Source organism: Salvia hispanica, chromosome 4, assembly GCF_023119035.1.
Source record: "Salvia hispanica cultivar TCC Black 2014 chromosome 4, UniMelb_Shisp_WGS_1.0, whole genome shotgun sequence".
Classification (NCBI taxonomy): Eukaryota; Viridiplantae; Streptophyta; class Magnoliopsida; order Lamiales; family Lamiaceae; genus Salvia; species Salvia hispanica.
Genome location: NC_062968.1, coordinates 22063919 through 22091555, shown reverse-complemented (window position 1 = coordinate 22091555; position 27637 = coordinate 22063919). Strand labels below are relative to the sequence as shown.

Genomic DNA, 27637 nt, shown 5'->3' with positions numbered 1-27637 from the left:
ATACTTTGACTTTATATAATTACATAAACTGTTTAACACACTGAAATCTTTTGTTTATTAGGTAAGAACATTCATGATGTTGAATTCCTCTTTCTAGATTTTTCTGCTTCCTGAATATTTTGGTGCTTATTGCTTCCGCAGCCTTCGAAGAGTCCTGCGGTCAAACGAGAAAGATGTCCGCCACAAAGCGGAAGAAAACAGAAGCTGTTGTGAACAGCCAGCGCCTGCTGTTAATGGCGCCCAGGAAGATGCCGCCCAACAGGCATGAAGTGCGTAGATGGTGAAGCCAAGCGCGAGCATGATAGGATCTCTAACTGAAACTCAGCGCTTGTTTTAATTACCATACTTCAGCATAGATTCTGTTGGTAGACATTTACTTATGTAGGCTTTAAACATTATTTTGCCATTGTTTGTGGTTCAATTTGAACTAGATTAGACTTTTCATTTGTAGGTCTGTGCAATGTGAAGAGAACTCTTCTGTATTGTTCAATTGTAATTATTTTGGAAGCCCTCTTCAAAGATAGTTTGTCATAGAAGTTTCCTTGTAGATGTAAACCGTTGTAGAAACTCTGTTCCAAGGTTGCTCATTTTATCAGCCAAAAAGTATCATGTTATCAGCCAAAAGTATCATTTTATTAGTAAGAAGTATCATTTTATCAACTACTATGACTATCATTTTATCAGCTATGACTATCATTTTATCAGCCAAAAGTATCATTTTATCACCTATGACTATCATTTTATCAGCCAAAAGTATCATTTTATCACCTATGACTATCATTTTATCAGCTATGACACGCCTGAAAAGTATCATTTTATCAGCCAAAAGTATCATTTTATCAGCTATGACTATCATTTTATCAGCCAAAAGTATCATTTTATCAGCCAAAAGTATCATTTTATCAGATATAACTATCATTTTATCAGCCAAAAGTATCATTTTATCAGCTATGACTATCATTTTATCAGCCAAAAGTATCATTTTATCACCTATGACTATTATGACACGTCTGAAAAGTATCATTTTATCAGCTATGACTATCATTTTATCAGCCCAAAGTATCATTTTATCATAGTATCATTTTATCATAGTATCATTTTATCCGACAAAACTATCATGTTATGCAGTAAACCTAATATTTATAAGCCAAAAGTATCATTTTAACACATAATCGACAATACATAATATAATCAAATAAGAATTTCAGTACATCAGAAACATAAACCAATCGACAACTAATATTAATCTAAAATCAAATTCAATACATGAATATGAACACAATCAATAATGATTGTTACCTTCGTTATTTGCTACAGATTCCATCGAAGCAAATTTTCACAGCAATTGAAGAGGTAATCAATGAAAATAAGAACGCAAAATTCAAAACATCTTCCCGATCACAATTATGCGAGAAATATGGAAACAAAATCTGGAGACTACGGAATAATGAACAAATCGAAGAAAATCTGGAGATGTTGAAATAAAATAGGCGAGAAATATGGAAGATGAAGATGAGAGAATCGATCTGTTAATTGTGAAGATGAAGATGAAGATGAAGGTGAGAGAATTGAGTTCAAACAGAATGAAAGCGTGAATCGCGCGTTTAGAGTAAAATTCAGAAATTAAATGAGGAAATTACATTTTTACCCCTCTGCGCCTTTTTTATGAAGTAAATCTAAGTTTGAATCTCAACCACAAGATTATCAAATATGTGTGGTCCAGATTTGGTTATAGAGTTATTATATGATTTGGGGGTTATGATATGATCACATCTATATATATATATATATATATATGATACCTTGTTAATATTTACCGTGGCATCAACCTAGTGTGACTTTCTCTACTCTATATATCCATCCAAAATTTATGACTTTTAAATATTAACCACGTTATATGTCACTTTCCTAACTTAATTATTGGATTCCTTAGAATCAAGTTTATTAAAGTAGCTCAGTTGCGTAACCTATATGCTATTTAAATAATATTCATGCATGTTGAATCAATTCGTTAACTATATATTGTATAATTATGTTATTATATCAGTAATTAGTTTTGTAACAAACTTATTATTAATATCTTGAAAATGACATTTACGATTTAGAAACTTTTAATTTGTCGCTTCGCAAGTGTCGTGTGGATTTGTCATTTATGGGACCTAAATACCTAATTCTAATTGAGTGAGAGTCGTGGGAGTGCCAAAGTTGACCGTTGACACGTCACATGAGTGATATTATTCCAAAGTTAGTCATAATGGAGACTATTATAAAATTTAGTCAGTGAAAATACACTATTCACTTTTTAGTCTTTGATGACATAATAAATTTGAATACAACGTTGAGGCTTTGTTTTAGATTTACACAAATATAATGGAATTATTTGGCATTAAAATCGTGAATTTTGATTCTATTTTAATTAATTCTATAATTTTGAAAAGTTGAATACAAAATTATGAAGTTTTAATTATTCGTAATTGTCCCATAAAATAAATATGAAATCTAAGATGAAAAAATCAAGATGATGTGACAAAATAAAACAATGCTGATTAAAAAATTTAAAAATCACAACAATTTCCAAATAGACAATACGCCAATACGTATGACTAATTCAATTCGTACATGAAAAGGGTATATGAAGAATAAAGTAATACTTCCTCTATTTCACGATACTGGATCGTTTCTTTTCGGCATGCAATTTAAGAAATATTGGGTTAAGTGAGTTAAATAGATGAAGAATAAAGTAGAAAATGAAAAGGGTATATAAAGGAAGAGTAAAGTAAGAAAGAAGAAATGTATTGATTTTTACTAGAAAAATGAAACGACTCTACTTTTATGGAGCGTACCAAAATGACAACATGACTTCACTACTGCGGAACGAAAGGAGTGAAACTTTTTATCGACATTATATAGTAGTACTACTACTTACTAGGGTACTTTTCATTAGATTAAATGTGAAATTTTTTACCAACGGGTTATAACACAATTGGCAGCGTGGAGCTCTGGTGACCTTGAGGTCATAGGTTCAAACCTAACTACCCGTTGGGAGACTTTCAGCTTTAATCCGCAAACTAGGTCGAGTAGGATTATTCAAATTCCACCAAGACGAATTCGGTACACCTGTGATCAAACACAATAAATATGAAATTGTTTATTATAAATAACATTATTATTATTATTTTATTATTTACAAAAATAGAACTTTCAATCTCTAGAAATAATGTTCACATGGCCCTTCCTAATATCCTTTGACCCAAATCATGTGATGGATATAATAAAGAATCTGAAGATTTTGTTTTGAATTGTAATTACTCAATATTAGTATTAAATTTATCAATTATTGTTCAGGCACTTTATGTTATAGCTCTCTAACTTATACGTACACGTACGTACTCCCTCCGTTTCTTTATAGTTGAATCATTTTTTCATATCAGGAAGTTCCCTCATAGTTGAGTCATTTCCATATATAGAAGTAACTTTTTCCTCTTTCTTACTTTACTCTCTCATACTTTATTCTCTCTACTTTATTCACTTTTTTCTTTATTTTCTCTACTTTTTTCTCTTTCTTACTTTTTTATCTATTTATTTAACACATCCAACATTCATTTTTTAAACTCCGTGCCAAAAAGTTCCGCCTCAACTATGAGGGAACGGAGGGAGTACTTACTAGTACAAGAGCAATACATATTTTATCAACCCAATTAAAGTGTTTATTGTAATCGTTAAAAGACAATAGATTCGAGTTCTAATTCAGAAGATATTTTTTAAATAACAAATCCGGTAAATAGAGTAGTACAAAGGATTCAATTATATATCCAAAATATGCCACTACCATTTTCAATCATACGGTTGTATTATTGATGATCATAACAGAATAGTTATATCAAGATAACGACAAACTTGCTTTATCCTTTACATTTATATACACACTTAATTAACAATAATATTAACCTCACTCCAAAAGTAAAAAAAATAAGTATGCACTAGATATACTTGTGTTGTAATATGAAAGTGAACAAAAATTGAAACATGATCTCTACCTGTATTTATTCAAATAGGGGCTGAGGTTTCGAAGATATAAAAAAAAGTAGGGATGTCAATCTAGCCCGAAACCCATGGGTCGACCCGAATTATCCGGTAAAATTAGAGGGTTAGGGTCGGAAAATCGCAACCCATATTCAGAAGCGGGCTACATGGGCTAACCCGTTTGGGTCAGCGGGTTATGCGGGCTGGCCCGGGTGGGTTGCAGGTTAGCCCACGGGTTGAGCATCTAATATAAAAATATAATTAAAATTTTGGAGTATATACTTATATGAAGTACATTTGGTAATATCAATATTAAATACAACATTGATATGAAGAATATATGGTAAATATGTCTTCTCTCTCAAACTGAAAGTTAGAGTTATATGAAATGCATGATTTCCATTTAATTGTAGTATGATTCATGTGTGCTATTAATTAAACGATATGTTTATCTATTTTGTTTCAATTTTCAATTGCTATTATTTTCTTTCTCTTAATCACTTTGACAATATTTTATTATTTGCGACAATATGCTTTTTAATAATTTAGAATATTGGATTGCATAGAAAGTACATATAAGATTACTATTGACCCGAATAGCCCGTGAGTTAACTTGAAACCCGAAGATTTAGGGTTAGAGCCGAAAATTTATAACCCGAAAAATTCACAGCCCGAATAACCCGCACCCAAATAGCCCGACAACCCGAGTGGATTGGCCCGAACCCGAGCGGGTTAGCCCAATTGACATCCCTAAAAAAAAATAGTCATTAACTAATCAAACTGAATGAATAAACTTTCACCTAAAATTGAATTATTGTTATGCACATTCATGATTATTGTTCCTGTTGGGGGTGCCCTAATCACGTTAAATTTTATAATTGGCTGATTCTATCAGTTATGATATATTTAATAAATAGTATTCCTCCATTCGCCATTATTCAATATGATCCAGTAATGTTTCCCCCTTAAAAATAAAATAATATGGTGATCCAGTAATGTTTCCCCTTAAAAATAAAATAATATGATGCCTTGTATTATTGGGGCTTTCGGCAACAATTTTTTATTAAAAAAAAGAATAAAGCACTGCCACTATAGTAGTACTTCCTCCATTCCATAGTAATGGAGGTAAAATTTTCGACACGAAGATTAAGAAAAATTGTGTTAGATGAGTTAAGTAAAGAGAGAATAAAGTGGAAAATGAAAAATGTAGAGAGATGAAGATAGAAAAAAGTAAGAGGGAGTAAAGTAGGTGCGGAAAAATGTGTTGACTTTTACTAAAAAGGAAAATGACTGTATTACTATGGAACGGATGGAAATGGAAAAACGCCCATATTACTATGGAACGGAGGGAGTATAACGTAAAGGTTTGTTGCATTGTATTTTGTACGTTCATCAATAAATATTTTAATTTATTATTTTCATTCGTTCATTAATAAATACTATTCAACTTGTCTTTTTTCTATTTTTGATAATTGACTCCACATTTTTATTAATTTTATTTTACTCACATTTCACTATAAAACTAATACTTCATATAAAAGTATTCACCTTCCACTAATTTTTTCAACTCCCTTTTTAGTAAATACTTTGAAACTCGTATTCAGTCATATTGGCCTTGTATTGATAGACGGAGGAGTAACATTTATTGATTTTGCAGCACACGTATTTTAAACTGACAACGTGATTAAGTTATTTGCTAAATATATTAAGAAAATGAAAATAAAATTTATATGTAATCTCATTTTCGTAAATGATTTTAAACGTATTTTAAACTATTTGATGATCAAGTTAACTGCTAAATATATTAAGAAAATGAGAGTAAAATTTACTTGTAATCTCATTTTCGTAAAATTTTTAAAACATCATATTTGATGAATAATTTCACCCAGTTAGATGTCCTCGAAATTTGAGAAAATTTGTGGATTACTACTAAGATTATTATTATGAATGTATAACAAATCAAAATCCATAATATTCCAGCTAATTTATCCATTATTTTTCGAGTTTATGACCTTATTCCATCATTTAAAGAAAAAAGAAAAATAGTTCGATGCCATCGGTAAAAAGAACTCAAATATATATAAATATTAATATTACCAATAAAAGTAATTTCGTGGAAAGGAATAATATTAACAAAACGTGGATAATGTTATGATACTTTTTTTTAAAGCCACCATTCAATGTCTGTTTGTTTGCTTCTGCTCTTTCCTATGTTAACATCAATGGCGGCCACCATTTGCACTAACCATATTATGACATAATACTATTTTATTTATTCATCATTAAAAATTGAAATGTGGTTCACTGTTACTGTTTCCACTTTCCACAGTTAAACAAATTCAGAAGCAAACAAAATAATAAAGCACCAAATAAAAGTTGCTTTGTAATCACCCAAAAGAAGAGAAATGCATTATTACTCTTCAAAGCTAGGATTTTTCTAACAAAATTATTCTCTACCACATGTGATTGGTGGGTTTTGCTCCCTGATTGCATTTTATTTTTTCTGGGGGTCTGAATTTCTGAATAAAGTTTCGATCTTTATTAGTGTTTCTGTGTTAATCTTGAAGACAGAGGAATCTTGAAGGATTTTCCTTTGATTTCAGCTGAAAGTGATATCTGAAACTTGAAATTTGTTGCCTTTTCGTAGATTGTCTTATTACAAATTGTGGGTTCTTGAGATTTTGCAAAAAAGATGGATTCTTTTGAAGGTTCCTCTGAAGATTGAAGCTGAAGAACTGAGGTACTCATGGTTTTTTTGGGATTTTGAATAGTTCAAACTATTAGAAAATTGGGGGTTTTGCGGCAGTTCCTATTTATTTAAGAAACCCTTGATGCTAGAGTGGAAATTCATAGAAGATTGGTCACAAATTGTTTAGAGTTGCTGAGATTTAAGGAAGTGAAAGGGTTTGGGGATTGAAATTAAGGGGTGTGTTAATAATGGAGAAACAGACTAGTTTCCGGAGTCCTATAATTGAGAAACAACAGAGTTTTCGAAATGGGGCAATGGAGAAGCAGAAGAGCTTTAGGGGTTTGATGGAGAAGCAGAAGAGTTTCAGGATAGCAATGGAGAGACAGATGAGTTTTGGTGGAGACCGGAAAAAGAGCAAGGATTCTCCGGGGAAACGAGGAGACACCCCGCTCCATCTTGCTGCGCGGCCAGGGAATTTGGCGAAGGTGAAGGAGATTATTCAGAAGATGGAGAGTATCAACAATGGCGTGAGGGATTTGCTGTCGAAGCAGAACCAAGAGGGCGAGACGCCTCTGTATGTTGCTGCGGAGAATGGGCATGTCTTGGTTGTGGGGGAGTTCTTGAAGCATTCGGATGCAGAGACTTCTGCAATTCCAGCCAATAATGGCTATGATCCATTCCATGTGGCTGCCAAGCAGGGTCACCTTGGTAAGCATTTGATCTTTAGATCAATCTTGAATCTAATGGTGCTCGTTGTTCTCTAATCTTTTGAAACTAGACGAATGTGGTAGTGAGATTTGACGAAGTATTGCTTTTATTTGTTTATATCTTTAATTATTGTTAAGAAATGATATGATATCTCTATGATGTAGTGTATGCTTGCATTTCTTGTTAACAAGTCTTTGTTCGGATATGGGATGATGATTCCGTTGGTCTATTTACATAATGCAAAGAAAACCATTAACCTGTCAGCTACTTGTTCTTACATACTAGTTACTACTATGAAACAATCTTATGTGCAATGACCTTGGTAAGCATTTGATCTTTAGCTCAATCGTGCATCAAATGGTGCTCGTTGTTCTCTATTCGTTTGAAACTAGAAGAATGTAATAGTGAGATTTGATGAAGCATTGTTTTTTTTGTCTATATGTTTAGTTCTTGTTAAGAAATGATATGCTATTTCTGTGCCATCATTTTTCTTGGCCATCTTCTGTTAGATAAACAACAATTACTCGAGATTTCTTATCGAGTCAAGCTTCTTGCATTCACCTGTAACGGATTGATCTCGACTGATTTGTGGAAAACGAAACCATTAACCTGTCAGCTACTTGTTCTTGCTTACTGATTGCTACTGTGAAACAATCTGATGTGAACTTTTTCTTAGAGGTCTTGAAGGAGTTACTCCGATTCTTCCCCAGCTTGGTGATGACGACAGACATCACCAATTCGACTGCCTTGCATACAGCAGCTGCTCAGGGGCACACCGATGTAGTAAAGCTGCTTTTAGAAACTGATTCAAACCTAGCTAAGATTGCTCGAAACAATGGCAAGAGTGTGCTTCATACCGCGGCAAGAATGGGGCACTTGGAAGTGGTGAAGGCTCTGTTAGATAAAGATCCAAGCATCGGCTTTAAAACTGACAGGAAAGGTCAGACAGCGTTACACATGGCCATCAAAGGGCAGAATGTGGAGATTGTAACAGAGCTCATAAAACCCGACCCGTCTCTGTTATCTGTTGAAGATAACAAGGGAAATACTGCACTTCACATCGCGACAAAAAAAGGGCGGAATCAGGTTGGTCTAGAAGCTTCCTTCTCTTGTAGTATGATCTTACTGTTATTTGGTTCAAAAACTAATCTTGATATATGGTATGGTATGATTTGTAGATGGTGCAATGTTTACTATCCGTGGAGGGGATTGATGTGAACTCGACTAACAGTGCTGGAGAGACGCCTCTAGACACTGCGGAGAAGTTTGGAACTCCGGAGCTGGTCACCATATTGAAGGAAGCAGGAGCCGTTCATTCCAAAGATCACGGGAAGCCCCCGAGTTCGGCGAAGCAGCTTAAGCAGACGGTTAGTGATATCAAGCACGACGTCCAGTCCCAGCTCCAGCAGACCCGTCAGACGGGTTTCAGAGTACGGAAGATTGCAAAGAAAGTGAAGAAGCTTCACATTGAGGGTCTCAACAACGCCATCAATTCCGCCACTGTCGTCGCTGTTCTCATTGCTACTGTCGCGTTTGCTGCTATATTCACCGTGCCTGGTCAGTACGTCGAAGGTCCACAGGAAGGGTTTTCGTTAGGGGAAGCTCACATCGCGAACAAAGCAGCTTTTGTTATATTCTTTTTGTTCGACAGCGTGGCCTTATTCATCTCCCTGGCCGTGGTCGTGGTACAAACATCTGTGGTCGTGATAGAGCAGAAAGCGAAGAAGCAACTCATGTTTGTCATAAACAAGCTCATGTGGCTGGCTTGCCTCTTCATATCCATCGCTTTCATCTCACTCACCTACGTCGTGGTCGGAGCTCACGAGCAATGGCTTGCCGTGTGCGCTACTGTGATTGGTGGCACGATAATGATGACGACAATTGGCTCCATGTGCTACTGCGTGGTTCGACATAGGATGGAAGACTCGAGAATGAGAAACATAAGAAGAAGTACTCTTTCTCGTTCCCTCTCTCTGTCTATGGCGTCCGACACTGAGATGTACAGTGAAAGATATAAACGGATGTACGCCGTCTAGACCACATTCGTGTTCATGAGATACCTCTGGAGGCGAAGAATAGGCTACTCCAACGCGATCTCCCTGTAAGTACTACAAGCTGCTCACCCGGAACTACATCTCCGTTGCCCTGTACGTAGAATGTTCCACGCTGTCTATGCACTGTGGTAGAGTATATTTTTGTAATTGATGTTTCCTATGTTTGATTCATCATATTATATGAAATAAAGCCTGATTTTGAAATCCTCGTCTTGTTTGTTCATCTTATACATATTCTTCATTGAAATCCTGCAAAACTGGAAAAATCTGTCTACTATAACAAGGTAAATGATACGATACAGCCCTCTGCACGGTTGAAGGAGACAGGAACAGTGCAGCCGGAGGAGGAAGTGGACTTCGATACGAGAGCTGGAAGCGGCAAGGAGCCGGAGCGATCGATCGCCAAGGATCGATCGCGACGTCGAAGACGCCCGCCGGATCATTTTGGTGACTTTGCAACTCGTTGAAGTGAAGCAGACGTCCCCTTTATTGTTGCTTTATTAATATTCTCAATATGTCGTTTTTTACTTTATTTTTCAGAATAATTATTTAATCATTATCTATTTTGAGTCGAGCGAATTATAAGCTCCTTTCCGGGTTTTCTTTGTTGATTCTTTCCCGGATCGTAGGTCGAATCAACCCTAGGGTCCTTAGTATAAAAAGGCGTGTATTTTATTTCATTCTCAAGAAATAGAATATTTTTACGCTAGTTTACTCTTTTTTATCATTCACAAACCCTAGTTCTTCTCGTGGTTGATCGTCGGGCAAGGTTCCCGCGACTTCGCGAAGGAATTAATCCGTGTTAGGTAGTTTATTCCTAACAAGTTGGTGCTTTCATCCACGTACTCAGTGTTCTATGGCAAATCGGGAGATTCTTCGTTCTGGATCCAGCGCAACGTCATCAGCACCGTTTATGCATGGATTGGAACCGCTTCCGACTTCGACGGCGCCCCTTGATGCTTCGGCGTTGGCTCTCGAGCATATACTGGCATCAATCGCGAGAGTAGAGGCTCGCCTGGACACGGGCGATCGTCAACCCGTGAGCGCACCGCCGCTTTCGCGGCCTGACCCTGATCCACCATATACCGATCAGAGGAGTGGGAGAAGGGACTAGTTTAGCCAAGGTCCATTGATGACAGCAGCGGTTTCTGTGGCTACGCAGCAGCAATTTGGGTTGGCAGGCCCATCAGCAGCACGAGGCCCATCCTCATGGGCCCCTTGGTGCGGCATCACAGATAGGAGAGTCACGCAACCGACAGCGTGGGACAATTCCCCACATCGTCAGGATAGGCAGTCCGGGGGACGACCAACAGCTTGGGACATGCCGCCGGTGGGGCGCGGTTCCGTCGAGCACTATTATGAGCCTCCGAGATACGATCAGCAGCGATATGAGAAACCGCGCTACGATAAAATGAAGGCGCTGCGATTCGACGGGTCGGAAGTGGTTAATTGGATATCGAGGGTGCAATTTTATTTTGAGCATATGGGGACACCGGAGGATCAGCGATTGCATTATGTTGTTATGATGTTTGAGGGTCCGGCGTCAGAGTGGATTTTTAACTACCGGGAGAACAATCCGAATGCAGTTTGAGCGGATTTTTTGGAGGATGTGCGACGACGTTTTGACCCGCAGTGCTTTCAGAATTTTATTGGCCTTATAGCGAAACTTTGTCAGACGGGATCATTGGCGGATTATAATTCGGCTTTCGAAACCATGTTGAATCGTGTGAGGGGGGTGCCGGAGTACATTCTGCTGCCCATTTACGTGGAAGGCCTTCTCCAGCCAGTTAAGAATCAGGTGCGGCATCAGTATCCGACATCGGTGGCGGCCGCAATGGCGTTAGCAGTGGAGTATGATAGTTGTATCGTGCGAACGTCGCCGACGGTGGGATTTCAACGACGTTCGGGGGGTCGTTACGAGCAGCGTCAGCAGGGTCAGCAACAAACATCAGCACCGCAGACCTCTCAGCAACAGGGTCCTCGCCCACCTCAGCACAAATTTTCGGAGTACTCTAAGCTTCTTGTCATCCACCTGTCGCAAGCAGAAAAGGCAGAGCGTTCACGCCTCAATTTGTGTTGGTACTGCCTGGAGAAATGGGTGCCCTGCCACAACTGTCGGGGCAGATTTTTGGTTTACATGGGCATGGATGAGGAAACAGACGAGGAGATCGGGGAGGACGAGAATGCACAAGACACTCAAATTGTGACTGCCGACATATCACACATCTATGCTATGGAGGGTCGTCAGAAGGAGGACGCAATCGAATTAATTGGGTCTGTGGGAGCAGAGGAGGTCCGCATTCTGGTGGACACGGGAAGTTCACACGATTTTCTCCATCCTCGTGTGGCGGAGCGCTTGGCACTTCCCCTGCAGAAGATCCGCCCTTTCAGAGTTTATGTGGGCAACGGTGAGTCTTTATTATGTTCTTGGACTAGTCCGCAGACACGGATCGTTATTCAGAAACATGTTTTTTTGTGGACCTTCATATACTGCCGGTTCACGGGCCGGATGTTATTTTGGGGAGAGCGTGGCTAAAATCGCTCCGTAGGGTGACTAATGACTTCGACAACAATACTCTGGAATTTGTGAGAAATGGAGAGCACATACGTCTGGCCTTAGTTCCCCCACTCGCTCAGGCTGTTTCGTTGCGGCGGTTTTCGACTTTGTTGACGCTACAGGGTGATGGCGAGGTGTTCGAAATGGTGCAGCTAGCGCCAGCATCTGAGGCAGATTCGGTGGCCGCGACGAATTTTCCGAGGGAGCTGCCGGAGGAGATTTTGGCAGTGCTAAATTCGCATAGTGGGGTATTTGGTTTGCCTTCTGGAATGCCCCCGAAGCGTCAATTTGATCATAAAATTCATTTACTTCCACAGTCGAAGCCCGCCAACGTCCGCCCTTACAGATACCCATACTTTCAGAAAACGGAGATCGAGACACAGGTTAAGGAGATGTTGGAGTCGGGTATCATTCGCCCAAGTCAGAGTCCATTTTCCTCGCCAGTTTTGCTGATTCGGAAGGACGGGTCCTTCCGTTTCTGCATCGATTACAGAGCTTTAAATGCGGCGACAATACCAGATAATTTTCCGATCCCGACTACGGATGAATTGTTTGATGAACTGGGGTCGGCGAGATTTTTCACGAAGTTAGACCTGAGATCGGGGTATCACCAGATTCGAATGAGCGAAGGTGACGTCTATAAGACAGCTTTCCGGACCCATGATGGGCACTTCGAGTTCTTGGTCATGCCATTCGGGCTTACTAACGCCCCGTCAACATTTCAAGCAGCCATGAACGCCCTCTTCCGTCCGTTGTTGCGCCAGTTTGTTACCGTTTTTTTCGATGACATTCTCATCTACAGCCCAATGTTGCCGGCCCATGTGCGCCACTTGAATGAAGTACTATCAATTCTTGCTACGAATCAATTTTTTGTGAAACTTTCTAAGTGCACGTTTGCATGTACGTCGGTCGAGTATTTGGGCCACATAATTGCAGATGGGCAGCTCAAGGCGGACCCAGCCAAAATTGAAGCTATATTGACTTGGCCGGTCCCTAATACAGTCAAGCAGCTGCGTGGATTTTTGGGTCTAACGGGGTATTACAGACGCTTTGTGCGCCATTACGCTTCCATTGCGGGGCCGTTGACAGAACTGCTTAAGAAGGATGCCTTTGCTTGGTCGCTGGCAGCGGAGAAGAGTTTTGAGGCGTTAAAAACGGCAATGTCGATGGCGCCGGTGTTGCAGCTGCCTGATTTTTCGAAATTTTTTTACTTAGAAACTGACGCCTCAGATTTTGGAGTCGGAGCAGTATTGTTACAAGAGGGTCATCCGTTGGCATTCTTCAGTAAGAAATTGGGCCCACAACGGCGTATTTCCTCTACATATCATAAGGAGCTATACGCTATAGTGGAGGCGGTGCAGAAATGGCGCCAATATTTGCTAGGCCGAGAGTTTGTGATTCGGAGCGATCAGAAGAGCCTCCGCGAGTTGTTGCAACAAATTATACAGACTCCGGATCAACAGTTCTATGCCCAGAAATTGATGGGATATAAGTTTCGAATCGAATACAAAATCGGGGCGTCGAACAAGGTTGCCGACGCGCTGTCACGGCGAGATGTGGAGGAGGTCCCAAGGTCGCACGGGGGCGAGTTAACCTTGCTATCCGGGGTCCCACCAGAGGAGGCGCAGCTTTTGGTCGCGGTCTCTTGTCCTGTCCCCGATATTTTGAACATATTGCGCAACGAGGCGCAGAGTTTACCGGATCTGCTCGCGCTCCGGACGGCGTTGGAACTAGGAAAGGCCGATCCGGGGGTCTCATTGGCAGAGGGGCTGATCTATTTTAATCGCCGCCTTTACGTCGGTCAAGATTCAGAGGTTAAGCCTAAACTGCTACAGGAATATCATGCTGCCCCGATGGCGGGCCATCCAGGTATAGATCGCACTTTCAAACGCTTGGCATCGGTGTTTTATTGGAAGGGTATGCGGAAAGATGTAAGGGATTTTGTGAGTGCTTGTTATGATTGCCAAACCACGAAGTACTCGACGCAGAAGCCCGCGGGGTTGCTGCAACCTTTGCCAATTCCTTCACGGGTGTGGGAAGATGTTTCGATGGATTTCATCACCGGGCTTCCGCAATCTCGAGGATATACAACCATAATGGTGGCGGTGGACCGCTTGACTAAGTAAGCTCATTTTGCTCCGTTGCCGGGCAGCTTCAATGCGATTAAAGTGGCCACTATTTTCATTGATACAGTGGTTAAGCATCATGGGTTTCCGAAAACGTTGGTTTCTGATCGGGACCCGGTGTTCTTGAATGCGGTTTGGGAAGATATGTTGCGATTAAGCGGCACGAAACTCAATTTTTCGACTGCCTACCACCCCCAGTCTGATGGCCAAACGGAGGTACGCAACAGGGGATTGGAACAGTACTTGCGGGCTTTCACCGCGGACAAACCGGCAAAGTGGGCGAATTTCCTTCCTTGGGCGGAATTGGCTTTGAATTGTTTTTATCACGAGGGTTTGGGAACATCCCCATTTATGGCTCTTTATGGACGAGAACCACCGTCACTGGTGGCAGCGCCCCCGTCGGCCGCAACTCCACCCGACGTGGCTGAGATGATACGGCAGAGGGGAGAATTGATTGTAGTGTTGAGGAAGAACTTGGAGCGTGCACAACAGAGAATGCGTGCAGCGGCAAATAAACACCGCAGGGACCTCGAGTTTGAGGTAGGAGATAGAGTATTGTTGAAATTGCAGTTGTATAGGCAGCATTCCGTCGCTAGGCCACTTTCTACGAAGTTGGCTAGACGCTTCTATGGCCCGTTTGAGGTATTGGAAAGGATTGGTCAGGTCGCGTATCGCTTAAAGTTACCAGACGGGAGCCGGGTTCATAACGTCTTTCATGTGAGCTTGCTGAAACCATTCGTCGAGAGTGCGGCGTCTGAGGCAGAGACTTTACCGACCAGATTTGCTCATGGCCGACCGGTTGTAAGGCCCAGCAGATTGTTGGACCGCCGAACAGTTTGGAGAAACGGCGATGCGGTTGATGAGGTTTTGTTGGAATGGGATGATGATGGGGGTGCCCTGCCCACCTGGGAGCCATGGCTGATGGTGCGGAGGAGGTTTCCGGAATTGCTCCTTGAGGACAAGGAGGCTGCTAAGGGGGGAGGAGTTGATACGATACAGCCCTCTGCACGGTTGAAGGAGACAGGAACAGTGCAACCGGAGGAGGAAGTGGACTTCGATACGAGAGCTGGAAGCGGCAAGGAGCCAGAGCGATCGATCGCCAAGGATCGATCGCGACGTCGAAGACGCCCGCCGGATCACTTTGGTGACTTTGCAACTCGTTCAAGTGAAGCAGACGTCCCCTTTATTGTTGCTTTATTAATGTTCTCAATATGTCGTTTTTTACTTTATTTTTCAGAACAATTATTTAATCATTATCTATTTTGAGTCGAGCGAATTATAAGCTCCTTTCCGGGTTTTCTTTGTTGATTCTTTCCCGGATCGTAGGTCGAATCAACCCTAGGGTCCTTAGTATAAAAAGGCGTGTATTTTATTTCATTCTCAAGAAATAGAATATTTTTACGCTAGTTTACTCTTTTTTATCATTCACAAACCCTAGTTCTTCTCGTGGTTGATCGTCGGGCAAGGTTCCCGCGACTTCGCGAAGGAATTAATCCGTGTTAGGTAGTTTATTCCTAACAGTAAATGTGTACAAATTTACATGAAGACTCACCTTAGCAAAGCCCGAGGAGGCAGGCACAGCAGCTCGTGACGAGCATCTGGAAAATCGACGCTCGTCTCTAGCTGCATCAATGCTGGCCTCCTCTGTGGGAACCCCCTCCATCTTTGAAGTATTCTGTTTTGGCTCCATGGAAGGTTGATCTGTGGGGGCAGTAGTAGTCGATGGTGGGCTCCCGGAGAAGATGTGACGTACGTGTACCGGGTGAGTTCTCGGTTTTATATTCACAAGCAAGATCACCTCTTCGTTTCCGCATTCTGTTTTCAGGCCGGGCTGGGCCGGCTGTCTTCTTCGGGTTTCACGTGCCCTTTCGCTGCATGCTTTCCGCTTGGGGCCTTCCGGTGTTCTTCTTCGGATTTGTCTTTCGCTTTGTTATTGCATCGCCGGGCGGGAGAGCTTTTCTTGTCCTCTTTTCGGCCGGGATCGTCTTTTTGTCTCTGTCTTTTCGGGCCGCATCCCTTCTATCGTCATTGTTTGATCTATGATTCATTGTTGTGCGGAAAAGAGCAAGGGAAACAGCCTGAGAGCCAAGAGAGAGAGAGAGGTGGTAGGAGGGTGGCATTAGAAGAGGGGCGAAACACGCTGACATTCTCATTCAGAAATCATGCTCATTTCCATTTCTTCATACTAGTGTTAACACCCATGCTATGCATGGGACAAAAGAATTTAAAAAAATAAATACATAATAAAATGAAAAAGTAAACAATATGTGTAAGTAAAGACCAAAAAGTAAAATCAGATAATTTAAAAATCCTACATATAATATCTAGACGATTATCTGATTTTTAGTTCCTTAACCCCAAGAAATCTACTCTTTTTGTATTCAAAAAATATAAACATTTGAAACAACACAGGTTTTAATGCACAATTGATCAAGTAAGTGAGAAAAATTGGTAAAGTAAGAGAGAAGAAAAGAAAATTGAGTAAAGTAATAGAGAGAAAGAGAAAAAAAGTAGTGAAAGTAGAGTTAGTGGATTGTGGGGCTCATGTCCTAAAATAGAAATATTCTAAATTTTCTATGGAACGGCCCAAAATGAAAATAGTTGCTATTTTTCTAAAAAAAGGAGTAACAATCACACGTAAATGTAATAAACAAATTTGGATAATCAATACATCTACAAATAGTCATCGCATCTTGGTAATTCTGGATCATATATCTTTCACCACCAACAGAACTGGAAGGCAGAATGATTCGTTTACCATGCATCGAAGCATCGGACCAAAATGAAAAAACGAAAATTCTATTCGCGGACAGATACAATATCATAAAAATAGTTTTATTAGTATATTCGCACGTATTATTTCTTCAATTCATATCCTGTGTATTGCTATATATCAAATTGTAAATACATGGAGTATAATTTTCAGTTAATATTTTGAAAAATCTAAGTGGAGAAATATGAGAAACATTAAATCAATATTGAACTCGATTCTACTGTATACTATGAATTTAATTATTTAGTAAAAAAGACTTGAAAATTTAATTTTTCCTCTTGAGTTGAAGTGACACCAAGCGTACGATCTAATATCAAGAAAATACTCCCTAACATTAATTTAGTTTCACTTCTTTAATTTTATTTTTCATCATATTCGCACGTATTATTTCTTCAATTCATATCCTGTGTATTGCTATATATCAAATTGTAAATACATGGAGTATAATTTTCAGTTAATATTTTGAAAAATCTAAGTGGAGAAATATGAGAAACATTAAATCAATATTGAACTCGATTCTCACTGTATACTATGAATTTAATTATTTAGTAAAAAAGACTTGAAAATTTAATTTTTCCTCTTGAGTTGAAGTGACACCAAGCGTACGATCTAATATCAAGAAAATACTCCCTATGTCCCACTTTAGGAGTCTCGGTTTAATAATGACATTAATTTAGTTTCACTTCTTATCACTATTTATTGGTGTTTTATAATTATTATTTGGTTTAGCTAAATTTAAATTTAATATATACACATTTCAAAATTTTGTGACCGTCTAAAAATTTGAAATATGAGTAAATTAAAGTGAACTCAATTCTAAATATATAAATTTAATTACATAATGGAAAAAAAAATTATTTTAAAATATACATTATACAAAATCTAATAAATTAGAAGTTCAAATTAAAACTTCATTTAAAATAAAATAACAGAGTACAACATTCAACTAAAATTGTATTTAGTTAAAAAATTGTCCGGTACTATAAATTTGATGCATAATTAGACTGCCCATTACTCCAAATTCCAACACACGAAAAACCCACTAAATATTAAACTAAAGCCAAACAATATACATTGAATTAATATTATATTATCTCCCAAACGATACCATTTTCGAAACTGGGCCAAGACAATCTCCCATTTTCAGCTCACAATAATTAAATCTTGAAATTGGGGTGTTTGAAATATTTACTGCACCCCCAAATTATTAAAAGGAGTTGGACCCGTATTTAATTCTTCCACTCACTTAGCCCAAATGAATAAATAGTTCCAGCCCAAGTAAGAATACCCCAAAGGCGTTCATCTCACCGCCATTTGAGATTCTCACCCATTTAAAGCTCTAGCCGCCTGCTTCTCTCTTCCTCACAGCCGCCGCCACCAGCCACCTGCCGGCGGAGTTCTCTCCCCATCTCTCTCTTTCTCAGATCTGCCGCCGCCGCCACTGTGCATGCACAGGCGGCGGCTTCGGCCTCCTCCGTGTAATATCCCTAAAGCAACATACACGCCTCCATCTCTCTCAAGTCTCTCCCTCCCTCCTTCCTTCCAATCGGCGGAGCAAATCATCTCCCACCAGAACACCGCTCCTTCTTCTTTCCACACAGCCTCGCCGCCTCACCCGGATGCCCTGTCTCTCGTTTCTCGCATATGCCGCCATGTTGCCGTTGTTATCGGTAAAGATCGGACATTTGTGCCGCCATGCTGCAGTTGTCGTCGGTAAAGATCGGATCTTTAAAGTGGCTGTCATTGTCGTCGGTAAGGATCGGATCCCTACTTCCTCTTCTCACCTTTTGTCCCCATCTCTCTTGCTCCGGATCCCTCATTTTTCTCGGCCAGCAGCCTCCTTGCCGCCACCACCCTTCCTCCCTCAGCCTTGCCGCGCTCTTCATCCGTCATCGGAGCTGTCGCCGCATTCGAAGAGCTTTTCTCTGCTGCAATCAAAATTAAAAATGAAGAAATCAGAAATCAGTACCAAAAAAAATACCTATTCAATTAATGGTGTTAGGGTGTCTTTATATACGTGTTTAATCTTCTATGGGAAGCTATTATTTTATCAGACCAATTTTTTGCCCAATCCCTCTCTTCTCTTTCTCCAATCTGTCCCCCTTCTTTTTCTCTCTCGGCTGGTCTCGGGTCTCCTATCACATGCAATAACAATTATATAAAAATAGTAAATACACCAGCTATTACCATTTTCCCTCCAAAAAGGGTATAAAAGTATTTTCATCAAACTACCACTTTTAAGTAGTATAGATATATATTATTTGAATATTGTGAACAAGACTATTGTCAAATTCTGTTGTAGAATAATGCAGGAATAATACGACAGATATGAAAAAGTGTAGCTAGTTAGATATTGCTAGTTTGCTACCTATCCATTTATTACATACTTAATCAGTCCTGGAATGTGAATTTCTTCCAAATACTTTTTCCAGTTTATATTCTTGACATCCACTTGAAAGTTAAGCTGCTCCTCCTTTGACATTTCTTCAGTCAACTTGTTTGTATTTCCTGTGTGGAACCTACAAGATAAAATTTTCTCATATGTATATTTTCCCTTCACTGTTACTATAATTTGGAAAATTGGTATATGCATAAAGTATACCAATATGTGAATATATATTTCATATACCTTGCTTTGAAGAACGTGGCGAATTCATACAACTTACAGAGTTGCTCAACATATTCAACTTTGGCGTTGTACTCCCGAATCCTCTTTCCATCTTCACCATCTCTGCATCTTTCCCACATTTCCTCTCTTGTGTATTTCGAGAATTCATCAAAATTGTCGAAAAGTCTGACTTTTGGAATATGTATTCTCTCACTTGTTAAGTGTGTGTGTGTCCCTTTAAAGTATTCATGTTGATAATCAAAAAGGTCGAATATTGTTATAGGATTCGAATGACTAGATGCGACATGATACACGTGGGGTTGTCGCATGTAAATGTTTCCGTGCTTTGCAATCGCAGCTATCATCGTATTTGCTACTAAATCCACCGGAATCTGCTCTCAAAACATGAATATTATACATTACAAATATAATTCTAATACTATATATACATTTTTAGTACATAATAGTATTATACTTACAATATCCAAAGGTGCTTCAGGATTTGCACAAAAAGCAGGCAATAATCCTTTCCCATAACATTGGATCACTGGATCACACATCCTACACATGTCAACAACTAATTAGACATACTTCTTTGATTATCATCATCAAATTGTCCATATAGTTATGGAGTTTAATGAAATCAATTTGCTTCTAATAATCTTTAACATGTTTACAGTTGGCAATCCTAAAATATCTCAAAAAAATCAAAATTCAAGGTAATTATATAGGGATTAATTTTAATGAATAATCCCAATTGCAGTTTCGTGCAAAGAAATTAATTCAGGAAGACAAATTAAAAAAACATATATACCTCATTCCTTGTATCCAACCAGGGAGAGGTTCATTGTAGCAACTCTCTATAATAGATGGCCTCATTATAAGTAGTGGGACATCTCCTCTAATTTCATTCACTACCATTTCACCCATAGCCTTACTTAGCTGATATGTTGTACTCCATCCCAACGTTTTAGCCCTTTTACATCATCATATAATCAAAACATCAATATATATACCCCAAAAGAAATTAAAATCTTAAAACAAAGATTTGAGATCATATGTAACCTCTCTTGGCCAAGCATTTTGAAATAATTGGTGGCCTCATTTATGTTTGGAGATGATTTGAGAAGCAAGCTAATCTCATCAGCTACATCAACCCCACCATCATTTCCTCCCATACTCAATGGCTCTTCGAATACTATTTCTTCTTCTTTTCTCTCATTAACATATGCTACAAATATATGTTTATGTGGGGAAGGGTTATGCTACCAACTCTTTTTAAACTATATAAACTACAAACCATGAATTCTCACCCGTGGATACATGTGTGAAGAGGAGGAGTTTGTTGCACGTCTTTGCAAACCTTATTACTCGTTGAGGCGCAATCACATTTGAATTAACTAGCAAGTCATACCTACACACATACAACGCCTGTCTGTTGACAGTAGAAAATGTTGAAAACTTCAACTGTGTTGGATTAACTTGAAATTTGCGTTGGCTTGAAATATCGGACATCGTTTTAGGAGTCAAATTGTTATATTGTTTATCCATCAATTTTAACATTTTAATAAATATTGGAATTTAAGAAAATAGCGTTTTTGTGTTTTCACTATTTATAAGTTTAGTCATTCTTGTGGTATGTTTGCGTCAATGCAGTTTAAAGGGCTAAATTGTCTTTTTATAGTTTTTCCAATTTTAAATCTTCATTTTATTTCCTTTTTAGTTCTCATGGTTTCCAGACCATTGGTTTCATTGTTTTGTATGTTTGGAAAAAAAATGGAAAAATGAGTCAGTGAAATGTGGGCCCTACTTTTATATACAACTTGCTTTATAAATGTGAGTGTAAAGAGTTAGGTAAAAGTGGTCCAATTGCTTAGAATTGAAAATAGCAAAGTGGTCCAAATGAGACTTTAAATCATGGACATCTCGAAATAGCAAAATGAGACTATAAATCGGGAACAGATGGAGTATTATTATTAAAAATAATCAATTTTGAATTGAAGAAATTCTTTTAGGACATTTATTATTCACCACGTGTAGATATATTTATGCATGAATATGTATAGCACTATATGAGAAGCATAGTTTTTAAATACTTAGACATATATTTGAGTTAGTTAAAGTTGAAGCTAACCTCTCATGAAAAGTTGTGGAAGCTGCAGATTGGATGATAACATGTACATATTTCCTAACTTCATCAATAGATTCAGAATCCATTCCCATATTTGGCTTGCGTATATCTCCCACTATTGGTATTAGCTTCTCCCTTAAAAAGGCCACATATGATGTCCCATGTTTTTCTTTCAAGCATGAGAACAATTCCGAGCTTATTATCTACAAAATGTACATTTTTATCGGTTGTAAATATATAGTTAATATATAGGGAGTAAAAAAATGTTCTGGTTAATTTATGCGATGATTAGAGGTATTTACTTCGCTTTGTAATCTATCAAATGCAGCTTCCTTGGATTTTGCTTTAATTAGCAAGTAGATTTTTCCCACCGATGTTGATCTCAACAGCTTTTCCACAACAGCTGCAAACAAGATTATTAGTATTATTTCAAGCTCTTTGAAATTTTGAAAACTAAAAGACTTTTGTAGAAACAAAAGACCTTATAAAAAAAATCTAGTGTAAGAATTATGTAGGAATCAACAAGTATTATTTTTGTGAAAACCGTACGTGATTTATGTAATTATATATAGATTAATTAGTTATATATAAATTGATATAGTTTCCACTTTAATTTGGTTTTAGAGTATTTTGTAAATTCTACGAGATTATATACTATTTGTAATTAAAAATATTTTTTCATGCACAATTATTTATTTTTATTTATAGAAATAGAATGGTTTAATTCAATTAATTTTCTTACGAATGTATTTAATTATGTATAGTACCTTTGCCTAGGGGTGCGTCGATACGATATATCGTATCGAAAACATTGTATCGTGTATCGTATCGAAAATATCGATATGAAAGAATTTCATATCGTTATCGTATCGAAAGTTTCGATATATCGAACTTTCGATATAAAAAAATTTCATATCGTTATCGTATCGATATTTCGATATATCGTATCGAAATTCGATATATCGTTAAATATCGATATATATCGAAAATTTCGATATATATCGAAAATAAAATATCGATATATATCGAAAATATCGATATATCGAAAATTTTCGATATATATCGTATTTTCGATATAAAACGATATATCGCGATATAAGGAAATTCATATCGTTATCGTATCGAAAACTTACGATACAATATCGTATTGTATCCGAAATTACGATATATTGAAAATTCGATAATTTTTCGATATTTTTCAATACGATACGAGCGATATATCATTTTTTCGGTATTTTTCCCCAGCCCTACCTTTGCCAAGGAGACCAGTTGCCCCAATAACCAAAATGTTCTTCCCTTGAAAAAAATCTAAAATACCAATTCCTGCATGCCGGTATCGAGGATCAACGGGCACCGGTGGCTGTTTGTGGCAGCAAGAAGTGAAGAAGGAATGTGTTTGGTGATTTCTTCTAGTAAAAGCATTGATTTTAGGATCAACATTGGCAGAAACTTTGGAAAAACATATCCCCAAAGAAGAAGGTTTAGTTGGAGGATAGAAAAATGACCTATCAGCTGCACTCACCAACATTATGTTTACTTGGCTTTAAACTCTCAAAACCAACACTACGGAAACATTTATAGTAAGATTTTTCCTTACTTAAACCTATGCTAACTAGCTAGCTGGAAGATTTACTCTTCCCTCCGTCTATTAATATATTATAATCTGTCCTCTATTTTTTCGGTCATTATTACTACTTTTTATTAGTATATTTAATTAGGAAATGAATCTCACATTTTACCGTTTCACGATAAATTAGGAAGTATATAAAAATGGGATCTACAACATTCCACTTACTTTTTACACATATGTTCTTTGGGAGGTAATCAACTGCTAACTAATTATCAATCCCAAATTGAGATCAATTTTCAACCATTAGATTAGAAGATCTTGTGGTTAATATAATGCCAAGTGTAATATATTTTAAATTTAAATAATTATTAATTAAATTAAAAGGGTATTAATGTCAAATCCTATATGTAGTAATTATAACTAACTACTTTCTCTCTCCTCAAAATCATCTCAAATCTTTAAATTTACGTAACTCTTTCAATTTAAATTATTTTTTCGTAAAAAATATATCAAGATAATTTAATAAGGATTCCAACGAGATCTCAATTGCATATGTTCCGACGATGTTCGGGTGATGAAATTTGATAAATTATATTTCAATTTTCGTACATGTTGATAAGCAGCTTTTATCAACAAATGCAACAAAAAATCTCAATATATTGTAGGCAAAATCTCAATATTATGCATGTCCAATCTCAATAAAAATGTGTTGATATTTTCTTGTCTTTGTATTGATATTCTAATGTCATATTGTTGATATTTGTAATACACAATGTTGATATAAAAAAACACCCACGAAAATTATCATATGATAACATAATGACGATATTACCCTTTTGTTGATATTTTGTCTACTATTTATTGAGATTTGTGAGCTTTAATCTCATCCACTCATTTTAAAATCCAAAGGTGGAAATTTAGTCTTGATTTTGGATTAGGGTGCTATAAGCATTAGAATAAGACCCGTTCTTTTACAAATTTTAAAATCCGAATAAGTTAAAGTGGGACACATATTCACGGAGTGAAGGAGTGTTAAATAATGGAACATACGTCCGAATTTAACTTATTATTCATGTTAATATCCACATTTAAACTCTCAAAACCAACACTATGGAAACATTTATAGTAAGATTTTTCCTTACTTAAACCTATGCTAACTAGCTGGAAGATTTACTCTTACTTTTTACAACATTTACTCCCTCTGTCCCAGAGAAGTTGACATACTTTGAAAATGACACGGGATTTTAGGAGGTTTTGTTTTGTGTGTTAAATGGAGAGAGAAAATATAATTTTTATATTCATGTGAGAAAGAACTTTTTTCAAAAAGGGAAATGTGACATCTTTTGTGGGATAAACTAAAAAGAAAAGTGTGCCAACTTATCTGGGACGGAGGGGGTACTTTTTACCAACACTATGGAAACATTTACTCTTACTTAAACCTATGATAAATTTTGAATGTTACATAACTGATAGAAGAAGTATTCATTAGTTCTAGTTTTTTATTGTTTACTAATGACTAAATATATGTTAATGCAATTAATAACTGCTTGTAGGTAGGTGGATAGATTGGCGTATAATTTAATTAATATTCTCTCACCTATAATCGATAGTTATGCTATTCTATCTTCGTTAGTTCACACTAAGGGTGGCAAATCGTGCGTGTTGTGTCGTTATCGTATCGATACGATAACAACAAACACGAACACGGCCCGTTAAGAAAACTCTAAACACGAACATGAACACGAACACTACCCGCTACCCTCAAACATGAATACGACACGAACACGACACGGACCACTTTGGGTCAACACAACACAATAACAACACATATATGTCACGACACAATAACGACACTATAATTTAGAGACGGAGAGAGACAAGAGCGGTAGCGGCGCTGCTAAACCCTAAACTAGATAGTGATTTAGAATGAAAAATGAAAAATCTATTTTCACGCTAATACTAAGTACTTCATTAGACTAAACCTAATATAAATTTTAAAATAAATAATAATAATAATAATAATAATAATAATATTAATATAATATATTAATATTATTTCTTAACGTGTAACACGAACACGACACGATATGAAATTTGTGTGTCGTTATCGTGTTGACACGAACCCAATAAGCTTAGACACATATCCATTAATTTCATGCGAATTTATGTCGTGTTATCGTGTCGTGCCAAAAATTGTCAGCCCTAGTTCACACAAATTAGTTAAAGCTCTCCATATATATTCAAACAATTCTAAGTATACTTTTTTCTTTCTTTTATGTTTTGAAAACTAGCTAGAAGATTTTAACAACTCGCCATGACATTTATATATCATATGGAGTACTGATTTAGCTAATCAATACTCTCTCTGTCTCATTAGAAATGAAACATTTTTCTTTTTGGTCAGTTTCATTAAAAACAAAATATTTCTAAAAATAGAAACAATACTCTCTTTACTTTTTCTTCTCTCTTACTTTACTCTCTCTTCATTAACTCACAAAACAACACTACATAAAATCACGTGTCGAAAAACAAATGTTGCATATTTAATGGGATGGAGGGAGTACTATATTTTTGCACTTTACGAATTAATTGTTAATGTTTAAGATTAATCATATCATAATTTAATATTAAAATGCAAACTAATAGACAGACATAAAATTGAGACAAAAAGAAGTTTAAAGTCAATAAATCTGTTCTTGCACGAATGCCTTCATGCTATCGGCTAGCGCTGGCCTGTCTATGGAGTCCGGTGATGTACAGTACATTTTAAAACGTACTCCACTAAAGACTAAGTACCATAATTTTAATGAAATTATTAAATTCCTTAACCATAATATGGCTTCAATAAATTGTTACGTCCGTCCACGACCAATAGCTCATTTTTATATTTTTTTCCATCAAAAAAATTTACTCCCTATATCTGCGTATAAGAGTCTCATTTTTTTCTGACACAAGTTTTAAAAAATGTTAAGATTAATGGGTAGAAAAAGTTAGTGGTATATGAGTTTCATTTATATTTATTAATTTTAAATAAAATACAAGTGGAATGTGTGGCCTATTACCATTTATTGTATAAATGAACCGAAACTCCTATTCGTGGACGGACTAAAATGGAAAAACGGAACTCCTATTCGCGGACGGAAGGAATAGTACACTTTCATTATGACCTATTATCCATTGCAAAGATTCAAACCACTTTTCCTCTATATCTTTCTCATATAGTATTTCCTTCACCCACTATTAAACGTTCCATTTTTCTTTCTCTGTTCGTACGCCGATATCACTTTTCACTTTTACTATATTTGGTAAGTCATAAGTGGACCATATATTCCACTAACTCATTTCACTTACATTTTATTATAAAATTAATACTCCATAGAAAAGTAGATCACACATTCCACTAACTTTTTCTACCTAATTTCTTTTATAATGTCAAACAATCTCTTAAAATCTATGTCAGTTAGATATATGACATCTAATCATGGACAGATGGAGTATCAATTTTGTCGAAAAAGTGGTCTCATAATAACTTGAAATTTGCATTAACATTCGAAATGGATCGAAGAATCGAACTCATACTCCATCGAAAGAATGATGATGCATGACAGATTTTGGCCCTAATTGTTTAAGGGGCGAAAATGTCATTTTATTATTTTTCTGGGTTTTATTTTAATTTCCATAAATTTTTATTTTTGTTTCTTTTTCAGTTCCTAGAGTTTCTCGATCTCATAGTGAGAATAATTATTTTGGTAGTCAGGTTTTGATCTTAATAATAAATTGTATTCATAAGAAACTTGGATTTTCAGAATATCTATTAGTTTGCATCAGAGCGTATTAAATTACTCCTAACAAGTGTAGAGCTTATAAAAAAAGATATGTGCCTTTTGGTCTTCAAATAAATACAATACTTTAGTTTCATAGATTAAATTCGTTATAATTTTTTGGTCTAAACGTTAGAAAGTCTATTTGTTATGGCTTGTCGAAAATAATTTAAAGACTGTTGGTATGTAAAAGTAATTTTAAATGGATCTCATTTTCATGGAACTGGATCATTTACACAGTACAAAAATGTAGCTTCCACTTCATAAATTAACTCAAGAAATGTTAAAAATGACGACGATAAATATAGACTATATTTATAATATATACTCCCTCTGTTACATAATAGTGGAGTCATTTTTTCATTTTGTAACATACCGTTATAATATATATTTCCCCATTTTTCATAAAGTAACCATTTTTTCCCTCACTTACTTTATTCCATATTTTATTTTACTCTTTACTTTCTTTCTTTCCTAATATTTCTTCATTTAATATATTTAATATCTCCTTCTTAATATTTTTGCCGAAAAGAAGTGACTCTACTATTATGGAGTGGAGGTATTATTTAAGTTAGTA

General features: G+C 37.0%; 2 protein-coding genes and 2 long non-coding RNA genes across 4 annotated transcripts in view; 2 read left to right on the top strand and 2 right to left on the bottom strand.

Moving 5' to 3' along the window:
- The window catches only part of LOC125218591, a 1072-nt gene extending 618 nt beyond the window's left edge, over positions 1–454 (top strand). Inside the window, exon 2 of the long non-coding RNA XR_007175980.1 lies at positions 142–454. This is a non-coding gene — a long non-coding RNA (uncharacterized LOC125218591). The remainder of the gene's footprint in view (positions 1–141) is intronic.
- A 5927-nt stretch (positions 455–6381) lies between these two features.
- Positions 6382–9678, top strand: LOC125222163 (ankyrin repeat-containing protein At5g02620-like). Its single transcript, XM_048124646.1, has 3 exons — positions 6382–7420; positions 8097–8506; positions 8599–9678. The coding sequence occupies exons 1-3, from the start codon at positions 6961–6963 to the stop codon at positions 9454–9456; spliced, it is 1728 nt and encodes a 575-aa protein (XP_047980603.1). The 5' UTR covers positions 6382–6960; the 3' UTR covers positions 9457–9678.
- An 8770-nt stretch (positions 9679–18448) lies between these two features.
- On the bottom strand, positions 18449–19071 carry LOC125185381. The gene is made up of 2 exons (XR_007170120.1): positions 18948–19071; positions 18449–18858 (listed from the first exon to the last, which is right to left on the bottom strand). It is a non-coding gene; the product is annotated as an uncharacterized LOC125185381 (long non-coding RNA).
- A 166-nt stretch (positions 19072–19237) lies between these two features.
- LOC125220651 (fatty acyl-CoA reductase 2, chloroplastic-like) lies at positions 19238–23197 on the bottom strand. The gene is made up of 9 exons (XM_048122804.1): positions 22921–23197; positions 21972–22072; positions 21673–21872; positions 20852–20952; positions 20604–20769; positions 20353–20514; positions 20018–20099; positions 19560–19930; positions 19238–19449 (listed from the first exon to the last, which is right to left on the bottom strand). The coding sequence occupies exons 1-9, from the start codon at positions 23195–23197 to the stop codon at positions 19299–19301; spliced, it is 1611 nt and encodes a 536-aa protein (XP_047978761.1). The 3' UTR covers positions 19238–19298.
- Positions 23198–27637: the final 4440 nt, after the last annotated feature.

Coding starts and splice junctions, on each gene's coding strand:
- LOC125222163 (XM_048124646.1), top strand. CDS start 6,961: ATGGAGAAACAGACTAGTTTCCGGAGTCCTATAATTGAGAAACAACAG. Junction 7,421..8,096: donor TGCCAAGCAGGGTCACCTTG/GTAAGCATTTGA, acceptor ACTTTTTCTTAG/AGGTCTTGAAGGAGTTACTC. Junction 8,507..8,598: donor CAAAAAAAGGGCGGAATCAG/GTTGGTCTAGAA, acceptor TATGATTTGTAG/ATGGTGCAATGTTTACTATC.
- LOC125220651 (XM_048122804.1), bottom strand. CDS start 23,197: ATGTTGGTGAGTGCAGCTGATAGGTCATTTTTCTATCCTCCAACTAAA. Junction 20,515..20,603: donor AAAATGCTTGGCCAAGAGAG/GTTACATATGAT, acceptor ATGATGTAAAAG/GGCTAAAACGTTGGGATGGA. Junction 20,100..20,352: donor GGTTGGATACAAGGAATGAG/GTATATATGTTT, acceptor TGACATGTGTAG/GATGTGTGATCCAGTGATCC.